The following is a 19,055-nucleotide window of genomic DNA, read 5'->3' as shown; positions in this document are numbered from 1 at the left end:
AAGTTTGTTAAATAATTTAATTATGTGTACCACATCCCCTTAGCCAGAGCTATATCAATTAATGTTAGACAGCAATTTAAAATGTCTGGTGGAGAAGCTAGTACTTCTATTTTTGGCACGTATGCTACTGTGTTTTTATCCACTCATATACTTACTTTGGTAATAGATGGAATCAAGCTGTATGAAGAAGTATCAGATCTCTTGCAGAAAGTCGTCTTATCTCTTTTTCAACATATGAATGGCCATACTGGGTCAGACCAAAGGTCCATCTAGCCCAGTATCCTGTCTTCTGACAGTGGCCAATGCCAGGTGCCCCAGAGGGAATGAACAGAATAGGTAATCATCAAGTGATTCATCCCCTGTCACCCAGTCCCACCTTCTGGCAAACAGAGGCTAGGGACACCATCCCTGCCCATTGTGACTAATAGCCATTCATGGAGCTATCCTCCATGAATTTATCTAGTTCTTTTTTTGAACCTTGTTATAGTCTTGGCCTTCACAGCATCCTCTGGCAAGGAGTTCCACAGGTTGACTGTGCGTTGTGTGAAAAAATACTTTATTTTGTTTGTTTTAAACCTGCTGCCTACTAATTTCATTTGGTGACCCCTAGTTTTTGTGTTATGAGAAGGAGTAAATAACACTTCCTTATTTACTTTCTCCACACCAGTCATGATTTTATAGACCTCTATCATATCCCTCCTTAGTCATTCCTTTTCCAAGCTGAACTGTCCCAGTCTTATTAATCACTCCTCATATGGAAGCCATTCCATACTCCTAATCATTGTTGTTGCCCTTTTCTGAACTTTTTCCAATTCCAATATATCTTTGAGATGGGGCGACCACATCTGCACGCAGTATTCAAGATGTGGGTGTACCATGGATTTATATAGAGGCAATATGATATTTTCTGGGGTATTAAAAAAATTCCACGATAAATCTGAATAGCCACTTCTTTTGTACTTTAAGATGGTGAATAGGGAGCACCTGACTTTCTTTGTTATACCATCAAGGCAGCATGACAACTGCAAAACTTGAACTTTTTGTGATATTTGGCAAAATAGGAGTTTCTCATCAAATACGCAGCAAATCAATCTTCTGAATATTTTGATAGGACTAATATTGTCAAATAATAAGCAAATAATGACACACATTATGGGTTAGATGTACCACTAAATGGAATGAAACCCACTAAAATGCACGTGTGAACAAAATATAGCATGAATTGTTATATACAGTACACTTTGTGTTTCTCTAATGTCAAGAATATAAGTGTACATTAAATTTCACTGCAACTTCCCTGAAGCAGAGGGGTTCAGCTCTGGGATATTTAAACAAGTCTACAGTAATTGTGCAATATGTAAATAATACACTGACCACTGGGGTTCTGTGGCCTGCAACATGCAGAAGGTCAGACTAGATCATGATGGTCCATTGTGGCATTAAAGTCAGAGTCTGTAAGTGAGCATTTGTCAATAGTTACCATTTGGAAAAAAAAAATATTGGTTACAGTTCAATCTCAGGAACTGATCCTGTGGGTCCTATTAAACTTGATGGAGACACTTAACCAAAAGTACTCAAGATTGGATCAGACCCGAAGATAAAAACAGATTTCATCTTTATACCATGTGTGTAAAGTAATAACTCTGCATTAACTAATGGGAAATATTGATTTTTTTTATTTTATTACTGGTGACTCTTGTAGCAAAATTAGAAGGATATGAGAACTATCTAGGGCAAAGAGATGGTATTAGTTATATAGTTGCAGTTAAAGATTGCACATCTTTTATCATATGAGGGGTATGTCAGTGCTTACAATGTTAGCATTGTACACATACTGCTAACCCATAATGCTAGAAGCACTTGAAGAGAGAATGAGGCATGATAGCAAAGAGGAACTGAGTGCGAAGAGGACAGGTACAATAGAAGTATCAAAAACCGGAGAGAAAAGAGATGAAAGAGCAGAGATGGGCTTGTGGACTGGCAAGCAAGATGCTGGCCAGGATCTTGGGTTCAGTTGGCAGATTCAAAGCAGAATTTCTGTATCACCTTGAGAAAGTCCATATTTCTGTGCTACAGTTCCCCACCTGCACAACAAGGATAATAATGATCCTTTCTCCCATCCATTGTCTTGTTTGTGGACTGTGGTCTCAATCTCACTTGGGAAACCCTAGACACTTCTGTGATATAAAAATAATTAATAATAATGAAACACAGTGTGTCTTGAGAACATGTGTTGCCAATTGCAGCAGGGAAAACTGGAAGTAGAAATTCACAGGAGCAATAGAATCATAGAATATCAGGGTTGGAAGGGACCTCAGGAGGTCATCTAGTCCAACCCCCTGCTCAAAGCAGGACCAATTCCCAACTAAATCATCCCAGCCAGGGCTTTGTCAAGCCTGACCTTAAAAACCTCTAAGGAAGGAGATTCCACCATCTCCCTAGGTAACCTATTCCAGTGATTCACCACCCTCCTAGTGAAAAAGTGTTTCCTAATATCCAACCTAAAGCCCCCCAGCTGCAACTTGAGACCATTACTCCTTGTTCTGTCATCAGGTACCACTGAGAACAGTCTAGATCCATCCTCTTTGGAACCCCCTTTCAGGTAGTTGAAAGCAGCTATCAAATCCCCCCTCATTCTTCTCTTCTGCAGACTAAACAATCCCAGTTCCCTCAGCCTCTCCTCATAAGTCATATGCTCCAGCCCCCTAATCATTTTTGTTGCCCTCCGCTGGACTCTTTCCAATTTTTCCACATCCTCCTTGTAGTGTGTGGCCCAAAACTGAACACTATAGTCCAGATGAGGCCTCACCAATGTCGAATAGAGGGGAATGATCACGTCCCTCGATCTGCTGGCAGTGCCCCTACTTATACAGCCCAAAATGCCGTTAGCCTTCTTGGCAACAAGGGCACACTGTCGACTCATATCCAGCTTCTCGTCCACTGTAACCCCTAGGTCCTTTTCTGCAGAACTGCTTCCTAGCCATTCGGTCCCTAGTCTGTAACAGTGCATGGGATTCTTCCGTCCTAAGTGCAGGACTCTGCACTTGTTCTTGTTGAACCTCATCAGGTTTCTTTTGGCCCAATCCTCTAGAGGATAACTAAGTCATCTGACCTGAGGAGAAAAACCAGAGTTGGGATACAATATTTTTGAAGCTTTGTCCCTTATCGTTTGTCATTACTTTAGCATTCCCCAAGTGTCTGAAACAAACTTGCTAATCAGAGTTGGGAATGCAAGAGAACATCAAACCATAGGCAGAAGATTTGGGGAAATCCTTTAAAAACTAATCTAAGCCACTTCCTCCACTTACAGCAGAAAGAAATCCATCCTTCCAACTATTCTACAAGGTGAACTGTGTGTCTTGGTGTAATACAATATGTCACACAGGAAGTAACTAAAAAAAATTTCTGAGTTAATAGTATTTCACAGATGAGGATATGAATTTATATAATCTGTCCAAGAAACTTTCTGAGGAAATTCAATTTAATTTATATTGCAGGAAAACCTTCTGATGTAAATGAATGAATAAGCTTTTTGTTAGTTTGCTGCTGGTTGACGAGTCTTTTAAATATGTATTCTTGATATAAGAACTAGGGCCTGATTCTATTCCCAGGGAAGTAAATAGTTTTTTTCATGGACTTCAGTGGAAGGCAGAATAGCCCTTAAAGATGTTGATATGTTCAGTGTTTCTTCCAAAAATATTGTATTGTCTCAGTCAATTGTATACGCTAAGATTAATCAGAACACTTGGGCTTCTCTCTGATAGAAGTTTGAAGAGATTCTTGGTATCTGAGTGTTTTTGTAGCTTCCGTCACTATATTATTGAAGTATGTACAAGGTAAATTAAATGTGGGGGGTGAAGTTGCTGTTGGACTTCAAGTAGTTTCTAGACCTTTCTAAATTGGTTAAGTCTTTCCAGTAGAATAATCACCCAGCCTTAAATATGACCAGAAAAAAAAAAAACCCTCCAAAAAACTACTGTTCTGTTTACAAAGTGGGGAGCCAACAGTGTAGTTAATGTAGGTTGTAGTGGTTGATGCTCAGCTGCTCTTCAGCTAGCCAGTAGAGGGAGCCCATTAACCAACTCAGACCATTAACCATCTGAGTCTAATGTGACATCATCAATTATGATGATAAGGAAAGAAAGAACTGATCAAAGTGTACAAACAACCAAATTAATTTTAGTCCCAATTGCAAATGCCAGAAGACAAAAAGAAATTGGTGGGAGCATATTTGCAAAAGTGGGCAGGTGAGTTCAATAAAACTGCCCGAAAATAAGCATTTTAAGGTGTATTTTTAAAAATTAATGCCAAGTTTAAACATGCTCCTAGTTGTACTTTCCAAATATCATTTTAGTAGTGGTGAATCTATGATGCAGAACTACTTTCAAATTTTTTATTTTGCCCTCTGAAAGATTCTACCGGTACAGGATGCTCTTTTACGGCTTGTGGTACATATTTAACCACATGAAATCTAATACTACACATGACAGGTAGTTGTTCCATTTAACCTCTATATCAAGCTCATGTCATTAATCAGCCCTTTGCTGCAGTATGTTTAAAAGGCAGGCATGCTTCTTTGCAATCTTCTGTTTTCCCATATACAGAATAATATTGGCCCTCAAAGCACTTTACAAAGAAGGTCACCATCATTATCTCCATTTTACAGAGCGGGAAAGTTATGCACAGATGTAACCTGCCCAAGGTCACCCAGCAGGCCAGTAGCAGAGCTGAGACTAGACCCTAGATCTCCTAAGCCAGGGGTTCTCAAACTGTGGGTCAGGACCCCAAAGTGAGTCATGACCCTGTTTTAATGGGGTTGCCAGAGCTGGTGTTAGACTTGATGGGGCTGAAGCCCGAGCCCCACCATCCAGGGTTGAAGCTGAAGCCCCAGGGCTAAAGCTTTGGGTGGCGGAGCTCAGGCTTCGGGTTTAGCCCTGGGCTGCAGAGCTCAGTTTACAGGCCCCTTGCCTGGGGCTGAAGCCCTTGGGCTTGGGCTTTGGCCCCCTGCCTGGGGTGGCGAGGCTCAGGCTTCATTCCCCACCTCCTGAGGTCGTGTAGTAATTTTAGTTGTCAGAAGGGGGTCGCGGTGCAACGAAGTTTGAGAACTGCTGTCCTAAGTTCAAGTACAGTGCGCTATCCACTCGGCTGCACTGTCTCTGATGTGGAGCCTTAAGTTGTGTTCACTTTTGGGGTCTGCACAGAATACTCTCATTTTAGATGGAATGTCTGAGGGTTTGTGGGGGAGGGAGGCGTTTTGAGGGGGGTTGTGGTTCTAAAATCTGTAACGCTGTATGTATTTGTGGATGGAGAAACTATTGCTCAGACCTCTTTCGTTTTCTTTCCTCTTCCAGTGTGTCAATAGGAATATGGAGGCGCTATCTTCCTTCTTATTAGCATCACTGCTTGTACGAAACTGTAGTACACGTCCCCCACAAGCTACCAGCTCAGTCCATTGCCAGAATCTGTTACGGTTATACCTAAAAAAAGCAACCAACTTGCTGCCTTTCTCCTTTGGACCTTTGCTGAGTTGCCTGTTTTGTTTGGGCTGATGACGGGATGTGTGTCTGATGCTGACCATATCTAATGGAGAACGTTAAAAAATAGTGAGCTGTTGCATCCCTAGAGTGAAGAATATGATAACAGAAGGAAACTTCTTCGTAAATCCATTTTCACAGTTAGGGTGACCAGATAGCAACTGTGAAAAAACGGGACGGGGGTGGGGGGTAATAGGTGCCTGTATAAGAAAAAGTCCCAAAAAACGGAACTGTCCCTTTAAAAATAGTACATCTGGTCACCCTATTCACAGTTGAGGCTCTGCCGCTTTGGCAGGCCAGTTACGCTATACCTTTGCAACGGTGGTGACTTGCTGGCTTGGATGTTGTTTACAAACAATGAGAAATTGCTTTTTTCTGGCCTTTTTATGCCATTTATGTAGTTTCCATCCATATGTCTGCTCCTCCCCCTACCTCTACTTTGTAATTTTTGAGTGTTAATATTGCTTTGTCTCCATAGCAAGCTTCCTATCACCCAGACGTGAGTGAAGATGTTCGAGCGAGAGCACTGCGATTTGGAACAGAATGTACCCTGGGATACTTGGATCTCCTAGAACATGTCCTCCTGGTAAGAAGGAGCCTATAGGCATGTATTGAAGCTTTGCCAAGAACAAATAATCCCACTGAGCCCTTTTCATAATCATTGCCAAGGTTAACTTTTTATTAGCTTGCTGCAAGTTCCTGAACAAACGGTTAAAATAGCTCACCGCTTTCTAAAAAAAGAGAGAAGGGAAGCTGGAAGTGTTTGCATAGAGTTCTCTTCTGGAGCTTACTTTATCATGAGTCAGTGAAGGCATCACAGCATCTAAAAATGGGTCCCTTTAAAATCAAACATTGGTATTCTCCAGTGGGTCTCTCTCTTAACCTGATGTAGTAGAACACACACCAATCACCAGTGATGAGCTGCCAAAATCGTAACAACCGGTTCCCTCCTCACCCCACGAGGGAGTCATGGCCCAACCCCCGGGACTCCTGCCCCATCCAGCCCCCCGTGTTCCTTGATGCTGGGCAGGCGGGGACGTGGCCAAAGACCAGCCGGGGCGCATGGCCTTCCTCGCTCCCCCCCTCCCCTCCCCCACCCCACACACACCTTAGTTCCGTCTTCCTGTGCCTGAGCGGGAAGCCTGCTTGCTTCTCAGCCCTCCCAGGCTTCCCGCGCGAACAGCTGATTCGCAGGAAGCAGGGGGGGGAGAAGCAGGGAGGAGCATTCATGGGAGGAGGCAGAGCTGAGGTGAGCTGGGCCGCGGAGGGGAGCACTTGTTAAATTTAAATGCCTTTTTAGAACCGGTTGTCCCACATGGTTGTCCCACATGGGACATGGGAAGCATGGGGTGTGTAAGAACAAAAGTTTAGTAAAATATCCAACTTTCTCAAGTTGACTTGCAGCTGCAGTCATCATGTGCGCAGCCTCTGAGAAGCTACTTTTTAGTGGCTGGTGTGTGACATAGGCCTTCTGGGTAGAAATACATTGCCAGGCAGAGATTTTAGTGTGTCTAGTTAAATTAAATTAACGACTGTGTGTAGGAATACAGATAAAGTAAAAAATAGAGGTCCGATTATATTAACGCTTGTCACTAGCAAGGAAGATAGTATAAGAAAAATTAAACTTGTTAGATCTCATTACTGGAACTTGCCCAGCAGGGAATAATTTGCATTTAGAAGTCTAGTGTATTTTTAGCACAGTTGTACTTGGGGAAATTTGTCATGTTTTATCCACTCTATTGAATATTGCAATATCTGCCTCAACATTATGCATCTTAACCGAGCAAAGACTAATCAGATTTTGCTTGATCCTGCTCCTTCATCTTTTGGCTTTCACTTCTCCCATCTATTCCATTTTCTTAGCAGAGCCGCCTTTCTTACCTCTAGCAGCTTCACTTACAAGGCCTGAATACACTGCGGAAATGTACCTGTAGACGAGCACTTCGTTGCTCGCGGTACAAATTCGCTGGAGACCACTCTTTCACACACCAGTGCCCTTTTATTTCCCTGTATTTTCCCACCACCACCTATATACAGCTATATACAGCTCAATATCAGTCAGGTAGCCCCTTAGGGAACAGCTTGCTCTTACAGCTAGCTTGGAGCAACAGGCCCTCACTCATCACTTTCCTGTCCCCCGCCCTCCTGCTAGCTTTATAGGCCTTCCTCTCAGTAGGCTCACAGGTGATTGCTCTCAGGCTCCTTTAATGAGCCATACCCTGCCAGCTCCAGTAAGTTCCCCTTTATGGGAGCTATGCAAGCAGGTTCTGAGCTAACAGGGGCTGGTTCAGTGCCTCTTAGGCCAGCACCCTGTTACACACCCTCCCCCTTAAGATCGGCGCCCCCGGGCCACCTTTGGCCCCTCGGCCCTTCCGCCGTTCCCCCGAAGGAGGCTCTTTCGGGGAGCCCTCCCCACTCCCAGCTGGGTCCTTCCCAGCCAACACCCCAGATGGTTTCTCCATCCCTCTCCCACAGAAGGAGCATTTCTCCGGGAGTGGTGGCCCCACCATTTCTGCTTCTACCCGCAGGTCGTCACACCGATCGCAGTGTGGCAGGCCCCCTATCCCCAGCTTCCCCTGTGTGTCTGGCCGGGGTTTGGGGGTTGTTTTCACTTCTAGCGGGATCTCCCCTGCTTCAGTTTCCCCCGGCTCTCCTTGCAGCTCAGGGCTCTCCTTGCGGCTCAGGGCTCTCCTGCCCCTCCGATTGGGGGGGTCAGCACTCATCCCACTGCTGGGCGGGACCTTCCACTCCTCAGTTTCCCCCATTCGTCCCAGTACATCTGGGGCTTCTTCTGCAGAGAGCAGGATCGGGGGTGTTCCCCCATGCCCCTTCCTTCTCTGTGGGAGTCCAGACCGACCAGCTCCCCCATATATGCTTCCCGCGGGTCTCCCCACTCTGGGCTATGCTGTCTAGGAGTTTTTTCTTGGTTCCCAGGACGGGGCCCATCCTCCCGCCCTGGGGTTCACATTCTCCGGGGATCCAACCCCCCTCTTGAGGTACCCCGTTGTTTCGTGCCCAGTAGTGGGACCCAGTCCCGGCCTAACACTACTGGACACGGTAGTTTCTCCAGGACCCCTACCCACTTCCACCTGAAGCAACCCTTCACTTCCAGGGGTACCTGGGCTACCAGGCAGGACTTCCTGTCCCCATGTACATACCCGAGGGCCATCCTTTCCTCCGGAATGAGCCAATGTGGCTTAACCAGCGCCTTTCGCACCAGCATGCAACTCGAGGCGGTGTCGACCACAGCCATTTGGAGTCTCCGCCCCACTTTCACAGGCACAGTGGACACCCCCAGCCCCTGCTTCCATCCCGCCCATTCAGTCCAAGCACAAAAGTCCGCCCAGCCACATTCCATGTCCGGGCAGTCTTGTTTAACATGCTCCAGCTTCCCACACCGCCAGCACGTTAGGCAGGCGGGCCTCTCGGGTGCTCCTCGAGGCACCTCTTTTTTTCTCCTTGCCTCTCCCGGGGAAGGAGTCCACGGGCTCCTGCCCCAGTTCCCTGTCTTTCCATTGCCGGTCCTCCCCCCGGGGTCCCTCAGCCTCTATATACTCCTCAGTTACCAGGACCGCCTCTTCGACGGTGCCTGGCTGGTGTCTCCTCACCCAGGTGCGCACTGTCTCCGGGAGGCTTTGCAAGAACTGCTCCAGTATTAGGGAGTGCATTATCTCCTCCATTGCACACATGTCAGGCCTCAACCAGCGTGTGGCCCAGTCCCTTAACCTCTGGGTGAATGCCCGTGGTCGCACAACAGACGTCCATTGGGCCGACCAGAGCTTCTGCCTGTAGCTTTCCACTGATAAGCCTACTCGGTCCAAAATGGCTGCTCTCACGGCCTCATAGTTCTGGGCAGCCTCTTCCCCCAAAGCCATATAGGCCGCTTGCGCCTCGCCACTCAAATAAGAGGCTAGTCGGAAGGCCCAGGTTGTTCTGTCCCATCCGGCCCCCACGGCTACCCTCTCGAAAGTTCCCAGGAAGGCGTCCGGCTCATCCGCCGGGCTCATTTTACAGAGTCCCCAGCCCAGTGGCCGGGTGCCTTCCCCTGCCCCAGGATTCACCAGCCATTGCAGGAGCTGCCCGTGGACATTGCTTTGCTCCCAGCTGAAATCCTGCAGGCTTTTCTGTTGCTCAGCCTGCCAGGCCAAAGCAGCCTGTCTTTCTGCTTGGTGTGCCTGCTGGGAAGTCTGCAGGGCTTGCTGGGAAGTCTGCAGGGCTTGCTGGGTCTGTTTCTGTTGCTCTACAAGCCATTTCAGGGTCTCCTCCATTGCCGGGCCACCAACCGTGCTCGTTGGCTTCAGTGGATCCCGGATAAGCCTCCACGTGTAGACAAGCGCTTCGTTGCTCGCGGTACAAATTCGCTGGAGACCACTCTTTCACACACCAGTGCCCTTTTATTTCCCTGTATTTTCCCACCACCACCTATATACAGCTATATACAGTTCAATATCAGTCAGGTAGCCCCTTAGGGAACAGCTTGCTCTTAAAGCTAGCTTGGAGCAACAGGCCCTCACTCATCACTTTCCTGTCCCCCGCCCTCCTGCTAGCTTTATAGGCCTTCCTCTCAGTAGGCTCACAGGTGATTGCTCTCAGGCTCCTTTAATGAGCCACACCCTGCCAGCTCCAGTCAGTTCCCCTTTATGGGAGCTATGCTAGCAGGTTCTGAGCTAACAGGGGCTGGTTCAGTGCCTCTTAGGTCAGCACCCTGTTACAGTACCCAAAAATGCCAGCTGACTCGAGCCATATATAGACTAGGTTTATGTTACAAGCCCATGCACGCAAAGCCAAAATTAGTGAGCATAAAGTTTGTGTAGAAGTGAAGATGGATAAGATGATGTCACCATTTTAACTGCTTCCAGGAAGCTGGATAGAAATGGATACTCAAGTTCACAGTGTATTCTTTGTTAAAAGTTGGTTGCACCCTAGAACGTAAATAGAATTGCATTGGATGTTGCTTAGTAGCAAGTACAGAAGGATCACTGCATCAGTCATTTTCCAGTGAGGATACCCAGCTTAGCTCTACCCAGTACATTAACCCCTACCTTGGGGCAGTTCCTCCAAAATTCTAACTGGTTGGAGCTGTAGCATCTAACTGGTAGGATCCGACAGCCTGCACAGGTTTTTTTAATTGAACAATTTTCTTGACACAGAATAATAGTTAGCAAGTTTGAACACAGTTATTCAGAAGGTGATGGCAAGGCAACTTTCAAGTCAGCTAGAGTCCACACATTTCTTAATGTCTCTGTCTGGTTTAGTATGCTGAGCTGGTGCATTAGTTTATGATCTCACAGCAACAAGATTGGTTGGCATCAGACCTTTCAGCTGATTCGTCTTATTGACTGCAGTTGATACGAGTGCTAACAATGTCTTGTTGAGCCTGACTGCTATGGACAAGATTGCTTGAGTGGGTCTGTTGACATTCAGAGAGACCGGAGGGCGTGAAGTTTGGCAGTCAGAACCCTTCAAAATACCTAAAAGTTTAAGGTTTAGTAAGCGCAATAACCAGGAATCCACATGCCAAGAAGTCACTCTGTGCTGGGACTAAGAAGTGTAAAGTGCATGTTACCGACTTGAGTGCTCACATACAAGCAATACAGCTTTGACATTCTTGTGGATTATCAAATTATCTAGGGCAGTGTTTCCCAAACTTGGGACGCCGCTTGTGTAGGGAAAGCCCCTGGCGGGCTGGGCCGGTTTGTTTACCTGCCGTGTCCGCAGGTCTGGCCAATCGTGGCTTCCACTGGCCACAGTTCGCTGCTCCAGGCCAATGGGAGCTGCTGGAAGTGGCGCAGGCTGAGGGACATACCTTCAGATGGCCCTTGCAAGTCAGGGTTGAGGCACACCGGCAGATCAGTGTGTGAGAAGCTTTTGCTCTATGTCCATTCTGTATCTGTGCTTTGGGTAAATACAGGACTTCAGCCTCCAGCACCTGTCATGAATTCTAAATACACTTACAGAAAGGTAACTAGAAAACCTCCAAGTTTGTGCACTTACACCCACTCATTTAATTACCACTTTGTTGCCATTGTCAAGGGTAGTACTGATGTTACAAATTGTTTCTACATCAGAAAACATGGTGCTTTGCTGCAGTCATGATCAGACTGTGTGTATTTTTGGAAATTTCAGCTGTGTGGGAAGGTTAGCTCTGAAAGGCACAATAGTGCTGTCTGCTGGGTTGAAGGTATCTCAGACAGTGCCCTGGTTATAGCCCTCATTGTTGCAAAAGATATTCATTTTGTTAATATGGCAGCAGATTTCTTGGCTATTGAGGATTCAGGTACTTATATTTACTATGGAAACAGGGCTCTTCAACCTTAAGCTCTGTGAAACTCAGGGATTCATGTACAGTTAAAAACCTACCACCTGGGTTTCTCTAGCATCTTCTGGCACAGTAATGAATGAGGAAATGCGCCATCAATTTCTACATTTGCGTGTTGGTCCTTTTACTGCAGAGTTCACCAGCACTGGAGGAACGGAGAGGTTGGAAGGAAAGCAGAATTCTTCTAGAATTATTGAAAACTATATTTGAAATTTCTGCTATCTTTTGGCATTGACAGGGAAGAATTGTTCTGTCAAACTTCACTAGTGCTTGTGAATGACACTGAGTTTTAAAACGACTCCATCAAGATGGGGATGCCCAAAATTAAAGCCACATAATTCTTACTGTCTGGGGACCACTCCTCATCTCCCTCAAAAATTAACTTGATTGCAACACCTAAAAGTGTACTAGGCACTTTACAGATGATAAAGAAAACATGGTCTTTGACCCCCAAAGAACTTACAATCTGTTGACAGATTTTTTTTTTTTTTTGTTCAATACACTATCTAGGACAGTGGTTTTCAACCTGTGGTTCTCGGACCCCCAGGGGTCCACATGCTATGTCTAAGGGGTCTATGAAAGGTTGCCGTTACCATAGAATAATGTGTTTCAACCAGTGGTCCATGAACCCTGGGGGTCCTCAGGCTATGTCTAAGATTTCCAAAGGGGTCCGCACCTCCATTCAAAACTTTTTAGGGGTTTGTAAATTAAAAAAGGTTGAAAACCGTTGACCTAGGAGGGGTCAGATCTGACCATTCAATTATAATTCTGTTTGCTAATAAGGAATTAAAATGTATACTGTGAATCTTGCGTTATTTCAGGTACAGCAGTATTCTTTATATGAACATACAAGCCTGGTGTGATTTTAAAAGCGCACGCATATTCCATATTTACACTATATCAGTGACATAATTTGAGCTATGAGGAGACCTCTAGTTTCAACTCTTATCCTTTTTAAATGTGAAAGAAAAAGAAAGATCACCCTGAGCGGACAGATAGATATTCAGAGCCCATATGCTATATCTGTGGCACTGAACCCTTATTTCCACAAGCAAATCTTTTGTTCATTCTTCCATCCTGTTAAGTCAAGTTGAATTCCAGAGAGCAGTACTAAGCAAAAGTGACTATCGAATTCTTCCTCTCAATCCCATCTAAAAAGTTCATGTATTCTTTACTGCAAAATTATTCCCCTATTTCTCATGTTGCTAGTGCTGGAATAAATGAAATAATGAATTCTTTCCTCAGTAAGATATTCTTTTTCGCCCACTTGTAACTTCTGCCAGCCATTAAAGCAAAGATTAGTGTTGGATTCCTAAACCTTGCTTTCTGATACAACGGCCGCTTTTCTGTTGTTTCATTTCTGTTCCCTTTTGTATCTGCCTGCTCTGCTACTGAGCTACTTTGAGGTATCTAATTAAGAGATTATGAAGAATATTAGAAGGAGCAAAAGAGAGTAGAGGTGGGGAATGAATCTCAATTTATAACAAGGATAGTTGGAAGAAACAGTGGCAATGGTGGTAGTGTAAAACATGTAGTTTTGTACCCTGTTTAACCGTGTAGTTTACATTTGTCCCCAAAATGAAAATGCAACATGAAGCACTTGGCTTGCATTTTAATTTGGTTAAATGTTCTTCATTAATAGATTGACACATGAGATCATCTGTCAAATATTGAGTACTTCCAGAAACAGCCCTGTGGAATACTTTCACAATGATAGGCAGCTTTGCTTTCCTAGCATGGGCTAGATGCCTTATACAATCTCACAACCAGTCTGCTTGGGGTCTTTATTTTAGTTTTGCTTCTGAGTTGTGGGCATTTTTGCATTTTTCTGTATACTCAGGGTTTTGTTTTTTTTCCCCTAGAGTAGCATTAGGACTTCATCTAATTCATTGGGAACTTGCAGTGAAAAATTAGCCTCCAATTGCTAATTAATTTTTATCTTTTTATAGATTCTTCAGAAGCCAACTCCAGAACTGAAGCATCCGTTGGCTGCCTTCTCAAAGCGGGTTGCTGGTGCTGTGACAGAGCTTATTCAGACAGCAGAAGCAATGAAAGGTGGGTCTGACAACCCACTTAGTTAATACACAGAGTGGTTCCAGAAATGACAAGAGACATTAAATATTTACCTAGATGTTAATTTTCATAGATAGTTTTTGATATTTAAAAACTTTGTAATTCCCTGGCCCACCTCCACTTGCCCTGGTACAACTTAATTGCACAAAAATGTTATAATTGGCTGCTCTCCCCCAGCAATGGATTTGATATGGGTCACCAGCCCCATTCTCCACAGCAAGAGAACCTGTACAATAGTTTTTAAGTATAGTTTGCACTAGGGCTGTCGATTAATTGCAGGTAACTCACGCGATTAACTCAAAAAAAAAGAATTGATTAAAAAAATTAATCGCGATTAATCGCACAGTTAAACAATAGAATACCAATTGAAATTTATGAAATATTTTGGATATTTTTCTACATTTTCAAATATATTGATTTCTATTACAACACACAATACAAAGTGTACAGCGCTCGCTTTATAGTATTTTTATTACTAATATTTGCACTGTAAAAATGATAAAAGAAATAGTATTTTTCAATTCACCTCATACAAGTACTGTAGTGCAATCTCTTTATCATGAAAGTGTAACTTACAAATGTAGATTATTTTTTTTTGGTTACATAACTGCATTCAAAAAGAAATCAGTTTAAAACTTGAGCCTACAAGTCCACTCAGTCCTACTTTTGTTCAGCCAATCACTAAGACAAACAAGTCTGTTTACATTTACGGGAGATACTGCTGCCTGCTTCTTATTTACAATGTTATCTGAAAGTGAAAACAGGCATTTATGAAGTCAGTGTTTCAAGGTATTTACATGCCAGATATGCTAAACATTCGTATGCCCCTTCATTCTTTGGCCACCATTCCATGCTGATGATGCTTGTTAAAAAAATAACGCATTAATTAACTTTGTGACTGAACTCCTTGGGGGAGAATTGTATGTCTCCTGTTCTGTTTTAATCACATTTCTTGTTATAGCAGTCTTGAATGATGACCCAGCACATGTTCATTTTAATAACACTTTCACAGCAGATTTGACAAAATGCAAAGAAGGTACCAATGTGAGATTTCTAAAAATAGCTACAGCACTCGACCCAACGTTTAAGAATCTGAAGTGCTGTCCAAAATCTGAGAGGGACGAGGTGTGGAGCATGCTTTCAGAAGTCTTTAAAAGAGCAGCACTCCGATGCAGAAACTACACAACCTGAATCACCAAAAAAGAAAATCGACCTTCTGCTGGTGGCATCTGACTCAGATGATGAAAATGCACATGCAATACTATGCTCTGCTTGGATCATTATTGAGCAGAACCTGTCATCAGCATGGACACATGTCCTCTGAAATGGTGGTTGAAGCATGAAGGGACACACGAATCTTTAGTGCATCTGACACACAAATATCTTGCAATGCGGCATATTGCCATGCAAATGCCTGTTCTCACTTTCAGGTGATTATTATAAACAAGAAGCAGGCAACATTATCTCCTGCAAATGTTAACAATCTTGTTTGTCTGAGCAATTGGCTGAACAAGAAGTAGGACTGAGTGGACTTGTAGGCTCTAAAGTTTTACGTTGTTTTATTTTTGAATGCAGGTATTTTTTATACATAATTCTACATTTGTAAGTTCAACTTTCATGATAAAGAGATTGCACTACAGTACTTGTATTAAGTAAATTGAAAAATACTATTTTGTTTTTTACAGTGCAAATATTTGTAATAAAAATAAATATAAAGTGAGCTCTGTACACTTTGTATTCTGTGTTGTAATTGAAATCAATATATTTGACAATGTAGAAAACATCCACAAATATTTAAATAAATGGTATTCTATTATTGTTTAATCACATGATTAATCACGATTAATTTTTTTAATCACTTGACAGCCCTAGTTTGCACCCTGCCCCCACTCAGGGAATGGTTAACAAGCTCCACCAAACACTGAATCGATTATCTCCTGTGATGGGGCAAGGCCAGATGGCTACAGTAAAGTAGTGAGGAACAGGTATGTTAGCCCCAGGCTAAACAAATCCCTGGTACCATGGTAACCAAATGGCAGTTGCTCCAGGTTAATCAAGACATCTGGGGCCAATTAAGATCCTTCTAGAAGGCAGCGGAGATAGCAAGATTGATTGGGACACCTGAAGCCAATTAAGGACTAGTTAAAAGCCTCCCAGTTAGTCAGTGCGGTGTGGGTGTCAGGAGCTATAGGAGGGAGCTGTGCTGTTGGAGGAACGAAGTAGTACGAATTCATATCAGGTGCAAGGAAGGAGGCCCTGAGATAATTGTGAAGAAGATATTGAGTGGGGGCTGCTGTGGGGAAGTGGCCCAGGGAATTGTACATGTCCTATTTCCAAAATGTCATCTTCCATAGCTGCTAATTTTAGAGTCCCTGGGCTGGAAGCTGGAGTAGAGGGTGGGCCCAGGCTCCCCCCTCCCCTCCCTGATTAATCACTGATACTGGGAGACAACAGAGACTGTGCGAGGGAGGGTTGTTTCTCCTCATCTCCCTTGCTGGCTTATGATGAAAATGGCTCAGTAGACTGTGACCCTTGCCTCTAGAGAGAGAAGGGCTACGTGGAGGGTCACAGTGAGCCTCTGAGGTTAGCAAAATCCGTCAGGAAATGCAGGACCCAGGGAGTCAAGGACAGAACTTTGTCACACTCCACACTGACCTTAAGCAGTTAGGAAGAATTTGGATCCAGCTTGCAGGAAATAGCCCAGAGTTGCCATCAGCCACTCTGCTACCAAAGTGAGCAACAGTGGCTGTAACTACAAGATTCAATATTGGTTGCCTCAGGACGCTATAGTTTTTCCAGAGAAGGTGATACATTCACCATGAGACTCTATTCCTGTAACCAAGCCCAGGCTGCTAGGATTAACAAAGGTATAGAATGCCCAGAACAGTTCCACTGTGTGTGACCCCACCAATACAGCTCTACGGGTGAAATCTTTGTCTCTCTGTGACGGGTAGTCTGCCCCTTAAGGGTAGTAGTGCATAATGGTCAGCCAATCCCATCATGTGGTGTGTTCCTTTAAGATTTTAAAAAGTCCAGTGTATATATAGATATAGATGTGTGCACACAAAGCCTAGTAGATATTGGTAGAAAGGATCTGCTCCCAACCAACCAGTTGGGGATGAGCTGAAAGACAAGGACCAGCATAAATGCTGCCTCCTCCCTCATAGTTGGGCACACACTAGCAAGAGATGGCTGACCCTCTGAGCCTGAGAACTAATTGGGGGAGAAAGGGCCAGTGGAGGGAGAAGCTGGTTAAGGTCCTACAGCTGGCTAAAGTACACCTTGCTCCAGGAGAGCTGGGGACTCCTGGCTGAAGGAGGGGGAGGTAACAGCTGCCTGAATTACCCAACTCCAGGGGAAGGTCTGGGCTCCTGCCTCATAACGAGACAGCGACTGATGTATACGCTGCTGCAGAAGGAGAGCTGGGGACTGCTAGCTGAAGGAAGGAGGTAATAACCATCTGACTTGCCCAGCTCCAGAAAGCAGTTCTGGCACCGGCGTTCCACAAGAGGAACGGGGAACTGAAGAGGAGCCCAGGGAGGGGCGAAAGACCTCTTGTTTACCTTAACTTGGGACTGTTGTGTAAGGTGGTGTTTATTTTGAGACTTTGAGTACCCCAGAAGGGGATTGAATTTTCAAGTGACCTAGCCATGAGGCTAGGCCACAGAACATCCAGATGGAGGTGATTAACAGGGGGAGGCAAACAAGGAGGTGGCCCAGCAGCCCACACAGACAACACAGGCTGGTGGAGTGATTCTGTGGATGTGGGTTCAACTTGGGGCCAGGCTCCATGACACGCCCATACAGCTACAGCATATGGTCTCCAAAAATCTGTCATAATTTTGTTCTGTCTGATACTACTTCCATGGCACTCTAGCCTCCTTTTCAATATACTTTGTCACAGTCATCTGTGAACCATTGAGAGTGAAGCCGTCAGACAGGTGCATTCAGGAGCCCTAATAGCATAGGACAAAATGTAATTAAAGTCCCACAAAATTATCAATAGAATGGCAACTGGATGAACAGTGCTTTTCCTTCTGCCTGCCTGGAGGCCCAGTGGTTCTACTAGTCCCCAAAGGCAGACCACTAAAATAGGTCCATTGCCCTTCTGGGATCGTTGTGTCCCAACTTCAAATCAAGTCAGCTCATTACAAAGTTACATCCAATCTCCAGTGCTGATGCAAACACCTCAGTCCAGATTCCAGAGTGCATCCAACCTAAAGTGTGGAACTTCAGTATCCCAGGCTGTCACTGCAGTGGTGAATCAAAGAAATAAAAGAAAATTAAAGGTTGGGTGATTCTTTGAGCATTCTCCCAGATAGGAAGAAATGGCAGCGATTAAAAATGAAACTGTGTAGCAGGGTTGGGTTTTTTAAGGGCATAAGCATATTTATATTCATGACTCAATTACTTAGAAAAAGTTTCTTGTTTTGTATGCTAAAATCATGGGTGAGCAATGCCATTTTAGATGTTTATTGCTCTTTGATTTTGTAACTGATTTTTGTCTAAATTTTCATCCCCTGGTTTGGGCAGACTCCTAAAACCGCAACTGTAAAACAAAGAGTACAATAAACAAGAGGAATTATATTATCAAGAAGGAGTTGTAAGATGCTTATTGAGGTAGTGAAAGAAATATTACCCTGCCATTAATAAAGTGAATTGAGTACAGGGTGTTCTGGAAGTGTTTGTTGAATGAGCACATTTACATGACCAGCAAATAGGTACATAAATACTTTAATATTATAGGCAATGTAACATGAAAATCATTTCAGTGCTACTTATTCTTACTTTGGAAAAAGGATATCTAGTAAAACTACATTTGTTTGCTTATCCTGTCATTAGCAGGGCCGGCTCCAGGCAGCAGCTTACCAAGCAGGTGCTTGGGGTGGCCACTTCGGAGAGGGGCGGCACGTCCAGTTGTTTGGCGGCAATTTGGCGGACGGTCCTTCACTCCTGCTCAGAAAAGAGGACCTCCCGCCAAATTGCCGCCACAGATCACGATCGCGGCTTTTTTTTTTTTTGTTTGGCTGCTTGGGGTGGCCAAAACCCTGGAGCCGGCCCTGGTCATAAGTTTGGCATATAATTGTCCTGATTTTAGTTGTAATGTAATATCAGTCTCACCAGAGGGT

General features: G+C 44.3%; 1 protein-coding gene across 2 annotated transcripts in view; it reads left to right on the top strand.

The window, feature by feature from the left end:
- The window catches only part of TLN2 (talin 2), a 367,623-nt gene that overhangs the window by 327,244 nt on the left and 21,324 nt on the right, over positions 1-19,055 (top strand). For both annotated transcript variants that reach the window (XM_034782956.1, XM_034782957.1), the window contains exons 51-52: positions 6,013-6,120; positions 13,803-13,908. In XM_034782956.1, coding sequence (XP_034638847.1) covers positions 6,013-6,120; positions 13,803-13,908 — 214 coding nt within the window. The remainder of the gene's footprint in view (positions 1-6,012; positions 6,121-13,802; positions 13,909-19,055) is intronic.

Source organism: Trachemys scripta, chromosome 10 (assembly GCF_013100865.1).
Source record: "Trachemys scripta elegans isolate TJP31775 chromosome 10, CAS_Tse_1.0, whole genome shotgun sequence".
NCBI lineage: Eukaryota > Metazoa > Chordata > Testudines > Emydidae > Trachemys > Trachemys scripta.
The sequence above is the reverse complement of the archived record's forward strand: the minus strand, read 5'-3'. Positions and strand labels throughout refer to the sequence as shown.